General features: G+C 38.5%; 1 protein-coding gene across 1 annotated transcript in view; it reads right to left on the bottom strand.

Annotated features, from left to right (window-relative positions):
- AP3B1 (adaptor related protein complex 3 subunit beta 1) overlaps positions 1 to 19,356 on the bottom strand; it is a 154,960-nt gene that overhangs the window by 132,218 nt on the left and 3,386 nt on the right. The window contains exons 2-3 of the mRNA XM_069001009.1: positions 9,636 to 9,711; positions 3,310 to 3,384 (exon numbers count right to left, since the gene is read on the bottom strand). Coding sequence (XP_068857110.1) covers positions 3,310 to 3,384; positions 9,636 to 9,711 — 151 coding nt within the window. The remainder of the gene's footprint in view (positions 1 to 3,309; positions 3,385 to 9,635; positions 9,712 to 19,356) is intronic.

Genomic DNA, 19,356 nt, shown 5'->3' with positions numbered 1-19,356 from the left:
ACAGTCTCTTCCTGCACAAATATGTTAGCATTAAGTGGTGGAAAAACGAGTAATGAGGGAATTTAACTACAGTATAGAAGATGACATGTGAATTCACGTAACTGTCTATTTGTTCTAAAATAGGAGAAAAGGTCCATAAAATATAATCAGTGAAAGCCTTTTGCTAATTAATGTTATGTGCTAAGACCTCATCTTCACATCCACAAAGGAGCACAGAGAGACAAAGGGGATGGAGGGATGTGTGCACACAACACCCTGCTCTAGCTTTTCCCAAACCCATGACAGGAACCATCAGCTCAGAGATGCAGAGAGAAACACAGTAATAGGAGGGAAACCATATTTACGACTTGTAGAAAGGATACACTGCCACACTCCTCCCAGAAAAACCTCTGGAGAGCCTCAGCTCCTGTGCCCAGGCATTAAAACCACCATGAGTCAACAAACACCAGAGCACCTTTCACACTGAAGGTCTTTACATGTACAGACGTGGGACATAGATGAAAGACAGTTATTTTAGACAAGACATGGGATGTTCTGGGGAAGAACTAAAGTGAAGGAGAAGCAAGGGAAATCTGCGTAATCTGGAAAGGATTAAGTCAGGGAAAAACAGAGGGATAAGATGGCTGGACACATCTGAACAGTTTGATAGTTGGTACATCTATCCTTCTGTTCCCTGCATGTGAATAGCACAACCTGTTGCATTGACTTGCTAAATTTAATTTTGAACTGTTTTCCTTGGTGAGGTACTCTTTATTCAGCACGAAGATGCATTTACGTGCCTGCAGCTAGAGTCAGGCCACAGACTGGAGGGCTACTGCGTCCATGGGCACCAGCAACTAGAGAGACCAGGAATGAGGGGACTTAAGTACAACTCCAGCAACTGGAATGTGACATCAAGCCATAGGAATCTCTAAGTCCAGGGTGGGCAGCATCTGGAACAATTGAGGGTCTGGCTGCCAACACCTGGGCTGGGACCACAGGCCAGAAGGTCCATGAGCGTGTGTGTAGCTGAAGAGACCAGAACATGTGAAACCAAGCACAAGCCAACGTGTTTGCAGTGCCAGCGACTGGAACGGGTGCAGGTGTCCAAGTAGGTGAAGTGGCCTAGGTAGGAAGTAGGTGTGGAAGTGAGCATCTAAGGGCGAGACCACAGGAGGAGCTGGCTATGGCACAGACCAGTGAAGTCCCATCCAGCTGCCAAGGAAAGCCCATGGCCTGTAGGTCTCTAGGGGCAAGAACCATGGGTGTTTGTACCCATGGGCATAACCACAGGGGTTTAGATAGTAGAGGAGAAAGGAAGCTCTGGTCAGGTCCAGTTGTATGTGCGCATAGCTACACATACCTGTGTGTCCAAAGGCGAGTCCATGAGGGAGCGGCTATTGAGAAACCAGAAGAGCCCTGGTTTAGAGGCATTCATATGTGTATAGGTGTTTGTACCAGCAGACAAAAAAGGGCTACAGCCGTAGGGGCTCATTTGTCCAGGTGCCAACAACATAGGTGACTGAGATCCATGGGCCAGACAGTGGGCAGACTCTGTGCATGAATCCTGTATGTATACACACATTCCCACTACCAGACCATCTGGAACTGCCAAGCTGCTGGTGCTGTTTGTGTTCACCTGAATACCCTGTGGCAAATTACGTGGCTGCCTCTGTACATACATAGTTGTTCTGTATAAATATACCGATACAATACTTATGTGTATGTGCATACCTACCAGGGATACAGTCTCAGCTTCACTACTGGTTGGGCTTAAAGCCTGGAACTGCGACAGTCTTGACTCTATCAGACTAGTGGTTCCAGCCCCAACAGTTAAAAGCACTCAAGATGAATAATATTGTTGAAGGCACTCCTCCTTGGTGTAAGGTCCCCCTGTTTAAAACTGGACTTAAGACTATTCAAAACTTACAAACACAAATTAAAGTGGAACGCAGTATTTAACTAGTCTGATTTCTCATCCCATATCTTTTTACTGACAACTACTGAAAGAACAATTACAATTTCTAAAATTATTTTAATACAGTAAGTTCCTGAAATACCCTGAATTAGCATCTTTGCACAATTATGCCTCCTTGACTTACTACAGCTCAATATTTGGCCTTGGCCAAATATATCCACTCTCTCAAAGAACGAAAAAACACGAAGTTTTCAAAGTAGTAACTAAAAAGAGTAATTTCTTTAAAGCTAAAATTAAACTCAAACTTGACTATCACTATCCATCCATGTAAATATGGATGAAAACTGATGTTTTACCCATTATATCACAGCATGTTAGAGTGAGAAAGGAGTTTGTTGAAGGCATTATTACAGGAAATATAATCTTCAGTGCCATAAGCCAGGGAAGAAATAATTTTTTGTTCCTATTAATAATAAAGGCTGAAGTACACATTTTCAGAAGAGGACAGAAAAATTGAAGCATGTATTCAATTGACTTCTCTCCTTAAAATCCAAGGCTTCAAACAACTGTTGCCCACATTTTTCAAAAACTGTGATCCTGAGCAGTAGGAAGTAACTAAAGTCATTGCATGCTCACTCTACTTTCATCAGACTGATGCTTGTTAGGCACCATGAGGTCTCAAACAATAAACTTACAGATGCTATTTTTATCGAAACCTCATTTGTCAAGTTGACTATAACTCCGACACTTCTGCAGGGAAGCTGTCAATGTATGCACAGTAATGCTAGTGAGCATCAGAGTTACATTTTCTACATACACCCTGTGGCTGTACAACAGTAACCCTGTGGATTTAAATACACCATCATTTAACACTACCTAAGTTCTTTAGCATTCTGGATATCTGAATTTTCACTAGTCCAAGACGGATTTTTTTCCCTTGCTCTCTTATGAGAAACCAAAAAAAAAAAAAAAAAGATACAGAAGCAAGCTGCCTTGCGTGTCTAATAACACCTGATATAGATGCAAGAACACACTTTTTAACCCAGCCATTACCTTGCAGCTTCAATCTGCAACAGATGTTTTAAAATACAATGTAGCTCAACCCCAAGCTTTGAAAAAAGCACCACACTTCAAATAAACTACAATAACTTTTCTCAACTACCACCATACTTCACAAACTTTCTAAAATTAAGTAATTTTTTTAAATGTTCTTCCTCTAAACCACCCAACAGGTTTCCTTTGTTTATACATAAAATTATTATCATAATGCTGTTATTGAAATAAACTCATTTCAATTCAATAAATTCATGATACCAGAGATTTTATGGTTTATGTTGAAGTCTGATACAATTAGATAAAATTTTCATAAACAGGGTTTCCATAACAGTATGTTTAACAAGTTAGAGGAATACCTCAATGTTTTTACTGGCAACATTCTTCACAACAGCAGGAAACAGCTCAGAAGCATTTTTTCCTTTTGCAATCATCTGAAGAAAAAAGTAGAGACAAATCTTAGTAATGTAACAATATAATTTATTAGAACATGGTTTGGGTCTTCTTGATTTATTACAGATCTGTATTTAAAATTTCATTTCTATGAAATTGAGGATAAATATGTGGGGTTTTGTTAATTATTAGACCTTACAGGATACAATCCACACAACAAAAACTCTTGGGTCCTGGCTGGTTATGAGTTTGCTGGAGTGGAATCCATGAACTGGACTTTAACATGTAAGACAGCAAATAATTTTTAAATTACTAAAAACAAAGACCTTGCTAATCCAAAAAGCCCTGCAGAATTACCTTTTGGCAGGTGGAGTGCAATAAAAAAGACACCCAACAAAACCCAAGTTCCCACTCCTTTTCCCTGGAACAACTGTGGTTTGCAACAAAACCAAGGAGAAAAATAAAAATAAACATCACAATTTAAAAACAAAACAAGGTTGTTTTCCACAAGAAAAACACAAAAGGCCATAAAGTGTTTCTACAGAACAAAAAAGAATATACAAAAGCCACACAGTAAAAGCAAGATCAATCAACCCACCAATTGGTTTTTTTTTGAAAGGAAGTTTTCATGTTTGATAATGAACAAGGCATGTCACAAATAAAATTGCCACAATAAATATCAAAAACATCAAAACTCTGGTTTAGCTTCAGTTCTTGTACAAACATCTTAAGGAGGAAGTTATTTGTAGGAAACTGGGTACCTAAAACAGAATAAAATACTTTAATACACACTATAGCTGAACAATGTTCTGCTTAAATATAATTCCAGTAGAATGCCTGGCAGTACTTTATGTCCGAACTGCAAACCCTGGAATTTCAGGATCATGTTACATCAAGTTACAGTGCTGCTGAATACAGACCCAGAGCACTCCCAGCTCTGGGAGTCTTGCTCAAAGTCAAGATTCAGCCCCCCAAACATCAAAGTAATCAGAAAACACAAAATCTCACTAAGCAAATCATAGAACAGTGACCTCTGAAAGTCATCTAGTCCAAACCCTCTGCAGCAAGCAGGAACTTCTTCTGTTCACAAATCAGGTTGCTCAAAGCCTCTCATCACTGAATGTTTCCAAGGATGGGGTATTCACCATCTCTCTAGGCAACCTGGCCCAGTGTTTCATTACCATCATCGTATATCATCTTCCTTATATCTAATCTAAATCAAATGTCTTTTAGTTTAAAACCATCCCTCCTTGTCAAGTCATCACAGGCCCCCTACTGGAATGTCCCTCTCCAGCTTTCTCATAGGCCCCTTTACATACTGGAAGGTGTTACAAGGTCTCCCCAAAGCCTTCTCTTCTCCATGCTGAACAACCCCAACTCTCTCAGCCTGTCCTCACAGGAAAAGTGCTCCAGCCCTCAGATTCTTTTTGTGGCCCGCTCTGGAGCCACTCTAACACGTCTGTTTTTCCTGTCCTGAGGACTGCAGAACTGGATGCAGTTCTTCAGGTGAGGACTCTGTTACCGCAGTGGAGTAGAGGAGCAGAATCATCTTCTTCAACCTGCTGGCCATGCTTTCTGGGCTGTTAGCGAACACTGTCAAATCATAACCACCATTTCATTCACCAGCACACCCAAGTCCGTCTTGGCAGAGCTGCTCTCAACCCCTTCATCCACCAGGCTGTGCTGATACTGGGGGCTGCCCTGATCCACGGGCCAGACCTTGTACTTGGCCTTGTTGAACCCCACAATATTCCCATGGGTCCACATCACCAGTTTGTCCAGACCCCTCTGGATAGCATCCCATCCCTCAGGTATGTCAACTGTACCGCTCAGTTTCGTGTTGTCTGTAGATTTGGTGAAGGTGCACTCAATCCCACCATCTATGTCATTAATGAAGATATTAAATAGTACTGGTCCCAGTACACACCCCTGAGGGACACCTCTTGTCACCATGTTGGGGTCCAACACACATAAGCAACAACAAATATACAGGGATCCAAAAAAGGAAACAGGAGCTCTGCAACTGCAGTTACTCCTGTCCATAAATATTACATTACAACCATTACTCAATGTTATACAGCTGATTAAACTTCATATTTTCAACTCACAGGTCTGTTTGTGTATTTCATTGATAAAATACATTAAAAGCATAAAGAGTTAGGATCTCATGCAACAAAAGCAAGAACACACAAAGCCAGGCAATATCTGGTAAACTGTAAAATCTGAGAAGCTTAGAAGAAGGATGCTGGAAAGAAGAAAGAAGACAGCTGCAGTTCAACCTATTACTCAGCCTTTCAAAAGGGTGTAAGAGCAGCTGTCCAGCATGACATTTTGATCTACCCCATTTAACATCTTAAACTGTTTACTGCACCTGTATTAAAACACAAGAAGTGACACAAGCACTGTGAAAAAGCAAGCACATTATATGAGTTTCAAGGGGTTTTTAACTAAGAATCTAAAATAAATTTACTTCTTTCAGGACTGGGGGATCTCCATAATAAATGCCAAATTCAGAATGACCAGGTAGAATGTAGCAACAAGACGCATTACAGAGAAGACAGAATGAAAAATTACCATCTTCAAATGATCATCAAAAATTATCATCATCAAAAATTATCAGAAGTTACGATACTCAAAACCAGGGATGATCCTTAGACTTCCCTGATAGGCTGTAATAGTATTACCCCATGCATTACCTGGATTGTTTAACTGATCAACCATAACAGCTCCAGTGTACCATATAAATATGTATTTAGGGTCTTTTAAAAAGAGTGTATTTTGATTCATTATTGCATAATGACAAGTGTAGATCCTCCTTAGCACATGGATCATTAAACTGAAAGAACATAATGGTTCTTTCCAAGATTAAGGTCTATCACAGAATTTTTGTTTCTGTGCCTAGACATTCTGCAGTTGTGTTGTCTTATACACATGGAGTTTCTGGACAATAACATTCATTCTAGCATAAGTGCGGTGTAATGTCAGGATGTACTAAACTTTTTTTTGTTCCATGTGAAAGACACACAGACATGGATGACACTCTCTGAGGGAAATCAGGCATGTGATTGTTTCCTAAATTTATGCTCTGAAATCATCACGAGTGAAATTCCACTGATTTTTCCCCAGAAATTCAAACAGGTTTCAAGATCTGGTACTGGTTATTATAATATCAGTGAAAGTTTTAAAAGAAATATCAGCTATTATGTTTTCATGCATATAGTAGAATATGTATATACAAACATTTATTTCTAAACCAGCAGTGTTGCTCATATTCTTCCGAAGATTGCAATTATTTTATTGCACACGTATAAGGAAGAAACATACAAAATAACATAGTGACAAAAAAAAAAAAGTCATTGATCATGAAAGTCATACTTTAGCTGAAAGTAGGCTTAGGTACCTTCATGTACAAGGGAGAAGTGAAAAGATCAAAACTCCTTTGCTTGAAATTTTGTTGATTTAAGTCACTCTCTGGAAGACAAATTTGGTTTTACTTGTAATGAATCTCCTTCTCCCTACGAGAAAGTTCACAAACTACATTAAAGGAGGAAGCAGCAGCAAAAAGTGCCCTAAGCAGTGTTCTCCTGCTACTTCTCTATCATGCCTGTATGAATAAATGAAGGTTTAGCCTCTTAAAATCTACTAAAATACTAAGATAACTATTGGTATCACAGAACTATTGTCATACAGAACAGTTTAGGTTGGCAGGGACCTTAAAGATTAACCCCTCCTCTGTGGACAGGGACACTGTAATTACTGAGCATCTCCCCTGTGAGAACAGGCTGAGAGATTTGGGGTTGTTCAGCCTGGAGAAGAGAAGGCTCTGGGGACCCCTTATAGCACCTTCCAGTAAGTAAAGGGGGCTAAAAGAGAGATGGAGAGGGACCTCTTTAAGGGCATGCAGTGACAGGAAGGACAAGGGATAACAGCTTTAAGCTGACAGCGGGTAGGCTTACACTAGATGTTAGGAAAAAACTGCTGCACGGGTGGTGAGGCAGTGAAACAGGTTGGCCAGAGAAGTTGTGGATTCTGTACACATAGTTTTTTCAACTATCTAAAACTACTGAAAATTAGCATTCCAGTGAGACATGTTAAACAATAGTCTGACAACGGAGTTCCTTTTACCTCTAATAATAAGGCTAGAGGAAGCCTTTCATCTCTGAAAAACACATCCCATCCCTGAGAGATGTAAGCTTCTCTCTGTATGTAAGCACAGAAGCACCTCTGTACTCCTCAAGAACATTATTGCCATTGTTACAAGGCCTTATGTTCATACTGTGCAATATCCCACTCCTGGTCTGCAAAGCTCATTGTTTGAGTTTGTTACGTCAACCAGAGGTTGGTGCCAGGTATCTGGTGTGAAACACACTTCAAACACAGCACAGGAAACAGCAAATACCTTGAAGATAAAAGAAACTGAAAACAGAGGATCCAATTCAAATAACTCACTTGTGGTTAAGTGATGGTCAGCCTAACAAGCTGGAAGGCTGTTTTCTACTTTAAGCAGCAAGAGCTGAGCAAGGGAAAAATATCCAAGAAGCTGAAGGTGCCTGCTGCCATTTGGGGAAGTAGTGCTCTTCCTGCACTGCACAGTGCTTAGAACAGGAACAGAAAGCAAGGACCATGAACTTAAAAAAGGACAGAAATCTGGAACTGGAAACTGGAGAGAATTGTCAGAATTGGAAAATTGAGAAGGAGAAGAAAGAATGTGCCCAGTTAGTTCTGCCTTTCCTTGCTGAAGAGCTCTTGAGCCTGGTCACTTCAGCCTAAGTGATCAAGGACCACAGCTATCACTGCTAACTACGCATCTCCAGCTTCATGGTATCATACACGTCCAGAAAATTAAAGAAGCCATTAAGAACTCTTCTGAATGTGCAGCAGTAGCAAGTATTTAAAATTAGTGAATTTGCTCATTGCACACTCATTTGTAATGAAAACATTTTTTGTAGGAAAAAAGGAAAATAATCAACCTATAAAGCCTTCGTTTACAATTTAAAGCTGATTCAATTTAATGGTTTCTAATTCCCCCCCATATACATACATACACACCTACATTTGGTTTCAACAGTTTCCTAATACAGGTAAAGATGTGGCCAACTTTTCAAAAAATAAAACCAAGGGAGCAAGAGGCAACTTGCCACAACCCTCCTGCCTACAGTAAAAAACAGAAAAAAAAGATCTTTTCTGAGGAAAGCAGAACAATATAAGTTTACCATATGCTAAAATCGTGGCACTTATAAAGGTCATGGTTTTTTGCAACAGCACATCTGTAAGCGAGACTCTCACTAGTCAAACCCTGAGCAATCCCACATCATGTTGGAAAAGATGAATCAAAAAAACCTTTCCCAAAACCAAGAATGACATTATGAAATAACAGTTGATAGGTTACCCAGAACTGATGTCTCTGGCAGGACTAGGGGATTACAGGCAAAAAGACAACCATACTGAGTAAAATTCTCATCACTGGATGATCATGAAGGGAGAAGAAGCCAACTCTGGAGTCAGAGGAAAGAACACAATCTCATGACACCATCTGTACCTACTCACTTTGGTACATACTCGGACAGGATTACGTATGCAAAATCCAAGCAAAACAAAAAAAGCACATTCAGAGTAGACTGAAGAAACAGCGACAGAAAACAAATTCAAAAGCCCCAAAACAAAGAAGTCAAGTGGACACAGAACAATCTTCTGTAGCACATTCTTCCAATACTTTAAAGAAGAAACAAAGGGATACATACCATCAACTTCATGATGGTTTTTTTTTATAGGGTTTAAACATACAATGGTGTTAAACATTATTTAATCACCTCTGTGAGTACACATTTGCCTGAAATACGTAATCAAATATTCAGGCATCATGCTCAGTCAAAAAAGAAGATGCTCATGCAACTTAATAAAATAGAAACAGTAAATGCAACTTGTCATTTTATTCCTGCAAATTTCTGTTGTTTCCAGTGTGACAAATTTGAAGCTTCTCTTCAGGAGCCATTTCCTATTCAAGGTCTCACTGAAAAGAGCTGTTTACAGGCATATTGGCACTGTTACATAAATATTTCAAAAGCATATGACTGCATATATCCAGATATACCAATTTCTACACAAAATTCCAAGTTAAGAATTTTACCATTTCATCACCACAACTTCTAAACATAATTTAGAGACTTAAGTGCTAACCTGGTACAGATCTGTAAAAGTAAAACATTATTTCCACCCAAGAAATAAAAAGAATAATAATAAACTCCCGTATCTCATAACAAATAAAAACAGTAACAAAAAAAAAATCACATACCCCAACAATCCTTTTCATAGCATCCAGCTTTGCGGAATCTTTACTGCTTTCCAACATTTGTTTTAGGTCTTCATTTCTACGGTAGAAATACAGAAAAACATCAATTAGAAAAATTAAAAAATAAAACCAGAATACCATTTTTATATTCTTGAATCAGTTTAGCAACTCATGGTGAAGCACTGCTCCCTCTTGCCCACTTTTAAACTGTATTTACTAACATGCTGTATAATGAAGAGTTTAGCAAAAGAATGTATCAGATTCCAACAATAATGTAAGACCGTGAAACTTCAATCTGCTGTGAGCTGAAGCCTGTCTTGAAGGCTGAAATCTTGAGGCACAAAAAGAGATTAGTTTAAACCAACAACTCATTCACTTCTCCCTTGTCCCCCAGGGAGGCCCAGATGCAATAACGAGAAGTTGACATGTTTGTGTTAAAATATAATATCAGCTTATGTAAGTCACTGAAATGCCCAGACTTCAGCATGCTCTGAATTTCACTAAGAATCAAGGATACAACCTTGCGCTCCTATTTGCCTTTCTGGATTGTAAATTGCTATCCCCTGTGCTCAAGATTAAAAGCCTCAGATCTCTAGTAGGTCTGTTCTACAAGCTCTAAGACATCCTGGTGTCCAAGCACCCTTTACAGATGAAATAAAATTCTCCCACAAAAATAACAAGTCAGTAAGAATGTTCTCTTGTAGATACAGCTTTTCATGAGTCGTCACTAATAAGAAACCTCATCCTGCTTGGCTTTTTAGATGTAAACAAATCACAGTCTAACTGCACTTAACAGATGATGGAAGCTTACAAAGAAGATTCTCTGACAGCTTTTTGTCACATCTGGATTGCCTGATTACTAAAAGATACAAGCAAAGAGAAGCTCAAGAAGAGACACCTGCAATATTCCAAAGAACTCTGAAGACTTTCAAAGTTTACAAACCCTGTGAACTTTCACACAAGTGAAGGGCACTACAGTGGGTAGACCATGGCTGGACACCAGGTGCCCACCAAGTCACTCTTATCACTCCCTTCCTGAAGCAAGATGTGGGTGAGAAAATAGGATGGAAAAGACGTCATGTGTCACAATAAAGACAGTTTAATAAAGCAAAAGCAAAGGCCACATGCAGAAGTAAAGGAAAACAAAAGATTTATTCTCTATTTCACATCAGCAATGTCCAGCTGCTGCCCAGGAAGCAGGGTATACTTAGTATACTTAGCATTTGCTCTGGAAGACCAACACCATAAAAAAGAATGCCCACCCCTTCTCCTTTTTCTTAGCTTTTACTGATGATCAGTCATCATATGGTACGGAATATCCCTTTGGCCTGTCTGGGTCAGGAGTCCTGGCTACACATCCTTCAAGATCTTGCCCACCCCCAGGCTATTAGCAAAGGGGAATACTGGAGAGACAGTCTTGTCTGCTGTGTTAGCACTGCCCAGCAGTAGCTGCAACACTGGTGCGTTACCAACACCTTTTGCACCACTAATACAAAGCACAGCACGATGAAGACTGCTGCAGGGGAAAATAATTCCACCTCAGCCAGACCAAATATATCCAAACAAGATTTCAAAAGTGAGTGCAGAATCTAGAAATTTACTGATTTATCACTGCCCTCAGAATTTCATATGGGAAGGAGAAATGGATGTAAGCCAAAGCTGAAATTAGTTACAATGAGACAAAATATTGTCACTCATTCAGTCATGAACCTTTAAAGAGTACTTTTCCTACTTGCAAGGGACAGAGTCACTCTAATAGAGATTTCCTCATATTTTGAGAACCAGTACTGCATCTGCTTTGTGCCTCTCCATGAGAAATCCACATTGCCCACGTTTCAGTATACATCCACAAAAGAATTGCAACCAGATGGAAAAAAAACCCCAACAAACCAATCAACGTATTTCCTACTAAGCTAAGGCATGTAAAATTCAGGATACCTATATGCAACTTAAAATTTAAGTCTAACTCCTTTTCCAAAACCAAGTGTTTCATTAAATAATTGAAGAAGCCTATTACAGATTCCCTATGTTGTAAATATTGGCTTTCCTTGACAGCTTAATATTTAATTATTATTAAAAAAAAAAAAAGTAAGCATTCCATTTCCTTGCCTGCTTTAGTACCATTTCCCAAATATCACTGCTAACTCCCTATTTTGTACACATCACACTCAAAGGTTTTTACTGTTTTTAGTTACTCCTGGACATGTTCAAAGATCTATATGGTCAGTGTTCTACTGCTACATTTGTTTGGTTGTGTGCTTTGGTCATTTAAATTATACATCCCATTCAGTTTTGTCCTGTAGTTTTGCATACTGCTAAGTTCAGCTTTGTAAGCCCATAGCCGACCACGTTCTTCATGGGAAGTGGCAACATCCAAAGTACCTTCTTCTTGTAACACCGCTCCAAGTTGACAGGACAGCTCCAAGTGACGGGCCACAAGGACATTCTGCAGAACCCCCAAGACAAGGAGGAAACTAATAAAGACAACTCAGCAAGAGTGGGGAATCAACTCAACCTGGGTAAAATCCAATTCTGGCAGGGAGAGACTGTGATCATGGCCCACCAACTCAAAAAACCACCAACCCAGAAGAAGACAAAGGCTGACCGTGTGGACCAGTTATCATGAGAAGTGAGAGAATCATTAACCAATACAAGTAAGAATACTAACTAACAAACAAAAAAAACCCAAAATAAAACAAAAAAAAGAAGACTATGTCAACAGGGTAGAAAATGAAGAAATAATAATTTGAACTTGAGGACCAAGTAGCAAAAACAGAAGAAGTTACACAGAACAAGATCCAAGCTGAAGACTGTCTCCCAGAATCTAACAACAAGAAAAAATACAAAGGTGAATTTAAGATGTGAAGACAGAAGGAAGATGCGTTTAATAATGAACTGCACTTCCAAATGCTTATAGAAAATATTCTATATATCATACACTTCAAATTAAAGCATTTTGAACTGTTAGCGGGGAAGATACAAAATATAACAATTTAGATGTGAAGACCTGTTTTCAGCCAGCCTTGTTTCCATAAGAGAAAAGCAGCAAGGGAAAAAAGAAAGAAAAAAAAATAGGAATTAAACAAGTTCTTGATGAATCCATTCGGAAATTAATTGTTACCTGAACTGATGGTTTGTTGGGATTTTTAAAAATCTTTTCTAACAAGTTATAATCCAGGATTATCAAACATCAGATATTTACAGAGTATAATATTCTCCATACATCCACATGGATCATCAGCAGTAGCAAGCCTTTTTTCTTCTACAGTTAGATATGGTTTCAGTGTAACCTCAAAGTTTCGCTCTTTAAGAGCAGACTTAATAGTGCAAGACACATCAATTATTTTGCCCAGCATTGTGGAGTTTTGTTCCATTCTTTTAAGTGACGTATGTAAAAAAACAATAAAAAAATTACTGCACTCAACCAAGCTTGCCTGCCAAGAATGAGGCCTACTCAAAAAAAAGAAAATCTTATGAAGTAACAGGATACCCATTCCCTTGCTGTTTTAACTTCCAGAAAAAAATATCGTATGCAGATTTCAAAGGTCATTTCCCTCCAAAAACAACTCTTATCAGCAGCCTCAATGAACAATGGGAAAAGCAAATGCATTTCAGTCTTTTGTAATACAGTTTACTGTACAGTAAAAATATTTTCTTCTTTTGATCATTAAGAAGTTTTAAGGAAATTTCCATCCTTAAGTAAAATCCCTCAAAATAGAAAGCATAAATGTAAGCTTTACAGTCACACTAGGGTTCATGTTTCTATACTCATTAGTTATGCTGAGGCGACAGTTCCTCAGTTCACAATCTTAGACAAACTCTTTATCACTTATCTCTGCTTACCAGGGGCTCAGGAAAATGCAAGGAACCCTCAGCTGCATCAATACCTTTGCCTGTCCCTGCTAAAACTTTTGAGAGTGATTCTAGCCTTACAGAGTTAGGTACATACTATGGATGATTGAAATATAAACCTTATTACTTCAAGAGGAACACCAGGTTTAAAAAAGTCTAATCTGACAGTTGACAAATGATGTGGAACTATACGAAGCAGGAAAGTAATGGTCCCAACAACAGCAGACACAAAAACCACCAAATTTTTGCCAGAGTATAAATATGTAGTCTCAGCCATTTTCCCTGACAGTAATACAAGGTAAAATTACTTACCAAGAGCAAAAGTACAGAAAAACAAGAAGATTCCCACCCGTATGCCCAATGATGTATTCTAAGAACTCAACAAGATTTCCCTTGAGTTCGCAAGTCATAATCTAGTGTCTCAAGATCTATTACAATACAGGCCCACTGTCATCAAAAGTTGCAAGCTGAAAGCACTGGTACAGATTAAAATTAGAAATATTATACTCATATACAACAGTGCCATGAAATATGATCTTTACTACTTGTATAGCATCTATCATAAAAGGCAACGAGTCAATTATTAATATATTAAGAAATCAGTTCCCAGCTGCCTTTATAATCTTTACCACCACAGGCTTGTATTACTCAGTACTGGAATTCGAAAGCTAAAGGAGTGTAAATTAGAAATGCAAATTCATCACCTAACTTTCATGGCAAGTATCACATGACAGATCTACAATGATACAACATGACGGACATCACAAAACACACCCACAATAAAATGTTCTCTTTGAAACACTGGTTGAATGTTAAGAGGAGGTAGTAAATTTCTAATTTTCTTCTATGTTTTCATATTTTACACTTGTAGCATTTAAGATTTATACTACCTTTTCCTTTCTCCATGAAAACACTGCTTTCTTCATACCTTTGAATATCTACCTTCGTAGATATGATAGGGGTATGGATATGACAGGACCTGTGACAGACCTACCTACCAATTTGGATTAATCTTACAGATGTTATCATTAGAAAGTAAACAAAAAACACCAGCTAATCTTTTCTAGCTGTCATGTTCTTTCTTGTACCCTCTATTCCCCTGCCATCAAAAAAGGAATAAGCCACAAACCTTACAACTGCCCCAAGATAAAAGGAGATGGTGGGGATAGGGGCATGGTAAGTGTGCGGAGTGTAGGGAACAAAAGAAAAGACAAAAAACAGCCTTAGATCTTGACAGTCACAAGATCATACTGTCAAACAGCTTTAACAGCCTGGAGTCCTATGCCAGAAAGCACCCTGATCACCTTGCTCTGCACATTGATTATGGGAAACAGTATCTAAAGAATAATTCTGAATATGCCCTACTACTGTCAGCATGCACTTGGTCACTAAAACTGCAGTCTTGATGAGATTATGACTAGGATTACAGATTCCATTGAGCAAAAAAAAGTAGGCATAACTATACATCACTGAGGTTTAAACAGCTATGTCAGAGATAAACCTGGGCCTCTCCCTCAGTTACTTTGTCTCCCCATAGGAACTATGACAAACTTCTAGTCATACTAAAATATTAACCCAGAATCTGCAGCATTTCATTGGCCACTGCATCAACATGTTCCGAACAACTATTACTAAGAAAACACTTGCTCCACTCTGGTAAAATACACATTTATTTTCTATTCTTTTTAGCAACACCGTAAGATTAAACTCGTAGATTTTCAGGTTTTGCTACACTTCTGACATGCCAGTTAGTGAAAGAAGTCACCCACTAATCATAAGCCTTCTTTGTAATAAAGAAAAAAGGTTCATGAGTATCAAAACTGCAACTGGAGACAAACTAACAATGCAAAAGCAACCTTGGGAACAGCTGTAATCCCCTCTCATAAAGAGGAATGAATTCTAAACAAACCATGGTGAGACAGAAGGTCTTCATATATAAGGACAGCACTACAGCACTGCAAGGTAAGATACAGGAAAGGGGAAACAAATCCACTACTGGGGAGGAAGCACGCTTCACCACTTTTGGTATTATGGAACAAAGCTGTTACAGAACAGAAGTTACAGAAGTCTCACTCAGTTGAGTTTTAACAATGCATTTCTTGTTTTAAGTTTTCCATCCACTGCATACTTTCAGTTACACAGTATCAACTGCACTGTTCTTGCATTCAAGAGACTTCAGTTGGCAGGACATACTTTTAACCACAGCATACTAAAATACATTTTTTTTGCCTTTCAACATAAAATTCCAAACAGTGTGAATGCTATCAAGTTTGAAGCAGAAAATACACACTGACAGGGCAGTGTAACCTTTACTTTTGGCATCTGAGCAGCAATGAAGTCCTAGGAAACATCCCATGTTTCCTGAAAAAAAATTTTTTTCTTGACATTTTACTGGCACTGGAAAATCCTTAAAATAAATTGGTTTATTCTAGGTCATGCTATTGTGTAAACTCTAAACAAGTTTGAATTTAACATTTAAAGAGGACCTGCAAATTGATTTCAGAACCATTAAACATGGAAGCTAAATCAGCAGCAAATACATGCTGCAATTTGAGTTTATTTTAGTTAATTTAGGGTTTTCTTCCAGCAGGAAATTAAGAAATCTGAGTTTCACTGTTTTTTGGTCTATGCCACGAACTGTTTGAATGACATCTTGTGGTGCTGTTCAGTACTACCATCCTCTTCCATTATAATACTGTATCTACTTCTAATTCATAACATAGAATTTAACTACTACTTCAAGGGAGACTTGAATCATATGGCTATGAGTGTAGCTGTTCTATGGTTTAAAGAGAATTCGAGACAAGAAGTAATTTATTTCTTTTCAGCTACCCCTCATTTTTCAATCTGAAAAAGAAGCATACTACCCAAAAAGTAAAACTCAATAGTTTTAAAGGATAGACTAGAGATGTGAGGGAAACCAGGATAACTATAGTATCCTGTAAGGCTGAGAGCCAAAGAGAACAAAACCAGTTATAGTCTAACCACAAACATAATTTAACTCATTTAATAATTACTTTGCCACTAATTTCTCAAAGCACTTGCAATCTGGATGGTTTAGGTATACTCTTTCCTTCTCACTGGAGAAACAGGAAAGTATAAAGTTAAAAATTAAATAAAGCATCTCCCAGTTCTCTGCTGTGAATAGATAGTACCTGAACAATGCTTGAGCAATCAGTGCATCAACACCTGTAAGTTGCTGCTACCACCACCATCAATGCAGATATGTAAACTACCTACATTTCAAAAGCTCTAACCAGATGGCAGCTAGTATGACAGGTTTGAAACCCTTTCTGGATCCGACTGTGATTTAATCTAAGATTATCTGTTGTCAGTAGAGTAGTTACAGATACTATTTCACCCAGCAACAAGAAAGGCTGTCTGAAAGGATGAAAAGATTCAACCTTGCAACTGCACTGCAAATAACCTCTTCTGATAGTACCCATACCACTAATACTGCAGGGAAAGTTCCGCCAGAGAGAAATCTTCCTTGGTGGAAGATAGCAGTTTTCTGAAAGCTGAAAGAGTGTCATCAGGGGTGGTGCTGCCATTTAAATGGTTGTGTCAACTTAGAGCCTGTCTTGAGGCTAGTGCTCAGAATTTGCAGACATTTGTAGATCACTTTGCAGCATCTGATAGCTGTGAAGGGATTACAGGAAAGTGAGAAGCAGTATCACAGAATATTCTCAGCTGGAAGGGACCTACAAGGGTCACTGAGTCCAACTCCTACTGTTTCCAGCTTTCCCAAAAATGCTGAGAGAAGGCTTCTTTGAAAGACACCACCACAGAGGTGGTGCTGCCAGAACCTACTCAGTGTTAGTATATTAATTTACATGTATGTCCACATTTCAGAAACACCGCAGAACAGCATTACAATGCTGTTCATCTTCTGGCAGAATGCCAAACAACTCCGATTTCCTCCAAATATCAAAACTATCAAGGGGTGGCACAGACAAGGATAGCCTCCAAAAAAAGCAGAACTAAAAATTTGTGGAATTTCTTGCAAGTGTCAGCCTTGTAACAGTTGTAGATGTATCTATTTAACACCATTCAGGATGCCAATCAAAAGAAATGTCTAAGGTAAATATACCACAATGCAGTAAACATGCAGAAACCACAGTGAAGACCTTAAACTGTAAAACTTGACTTTCTAAAGAAATAAAAAAGCCCCAAAAAATGTAATGACTACATTACAGAGAATCACAGCAAATCAACAGTTCATTGCTTGCATCTTCATATGTGCCAAGTGCATGGCAATAAGAATATATTCACTGTGTGTCACTTCCCATCAGATCTGACAGATTTCAGCTGGAGAAGCGTTCTGCAATAGTATGCCCACATTTGTACACCACGTTTAGTTCCTATCTTTGTACTGACTAAAGGGTTCAGATTTTGTCTTGTAGACTCCTCAGGACTCATCCAAACCATGCATCTTTGCTGGGTTGCACATCCTACCGAAACTGGCATATCACCATATTGGTGGGCATAGGGCCATTTTAACAGATGGAGAAAGAAAGTAGTTGTGCCAATGAGCTAGCGGATGCATGAAGTTTGAATATTAGAGCTGGAGTCTCCTCCAAGAATTTCACAAATGGCAATCTATGTACAATCTCTCCATGACTGACTGGTTGAACAGAATATGCCAAGACAAAACTAGATCAATTTACGACTCCAAGAACACCTCTGGCAGCCGTTGAAAGCAAGTTTTTAGCTCCGATGAGTTTGGAAAAGTCTTCTGCACAGAGAATTGGGGAATTAGTATCTTAATGAAATCACCACCTTCAGCCCTCTGCAAAACAGGCTTGCAAATCTCTGCAAAGAAAAATGAGTTTGCAGCACTGCCGAGTTTTCTGACTAATGGCTCAACAAAACACGTAAGCCAGATCTGCAATAAAAAAATCTAATAAATTACAAATGTATTTTGCTTGGCAGTAATACAGTTTAAAGATGCAAATCAGTAAAGTTGAAAATGTGTGTTATAAATTTTGCCATCTGCTTCAATATTGTACTTAAAAATTGGTATCTACTGATGTCACTCCTATAGTTCAGCTCTAAGTTTTTACATTTTATCAGGTAAAGCAATAGCTAGTTTTATTGTTGAAATTGTACCATTTCCAAGAACCAAACCTTACTACATTTTAATTTTACATGCAGGAAAGTTTTGTTTAAAATGCAATTAATATAGATGAAAATTCTCTGTCTACCTGCAATTAACTGTAGGCATAGTTGCACCCTAATACATGTAATTAACAGGGATTCTGTGTTACTAATTAGCTCTCCAGGTACTCTTCAATGTTGGAAGGTGGTTAGAGTTTTCACTCCTCTACTGAGAGTAATAATAATGTAATAAAGCATAATGTAACTATAAAACTATTCTATTAATTTAGGTGGTGTGTATCACATAGTATTTCTCTACACCATACAGGAGATTCTGAGATTCCAACCAGGCAGTGCTTACTTCATGGTCCATCAATCTAGAACACAGAGAAATAGCTTGAGGCCCACAATACAGGATTCAGCTTGTCCGTAAGATTTACGTAACCCGTTGGCTCTTACAAATTTTCTGCTGAAAACTTCTTTTATAGACAAAGACTTCTCTGCAGACTGTTTCCATTACTCTGGGGACCAGAATCGGACCCTTTTTCTTCTTTTTGAAACATGTGGGACATGTGAATATCTAGAATATAACCAGCTCAAAGACAACTGTCAAACTACCAACCTGAACACATAAATACATTCTTAAAATATAAATATACAACTAGTAAAAAGGAATACCATACATGTCAGTTCATGTTACAAGTGTGAAAGAGGAAGAGAGGAAGGAGAGCAACAGGCATCTCCAGTCATGCAATTGGGCCCTTTCCACACAATG

Source organism: Aphelocoma coerulescens, assembly GCF_041296385.1.
Source record: "Aphelocoma coerulescens isolate FSJ_1873_10779 chromosome Z unlocalized genomic scaffold, UR_Acoe_1.0 ChrZ, whole genome shotgun sequence".
Classification (NCBI taxonomy): domain Eukaryota; kingdom Metazoa; phylum Chordata; class Aves; order Passeriformes; family Corvidae; genus Aphelocoma; species Aphelocoma coerulescens.
The sequence above is the reverse complement of the archived record's forward strand: the minus strand, read 5'-3'. Positions and strand labels throughout refer to the sequence as shown.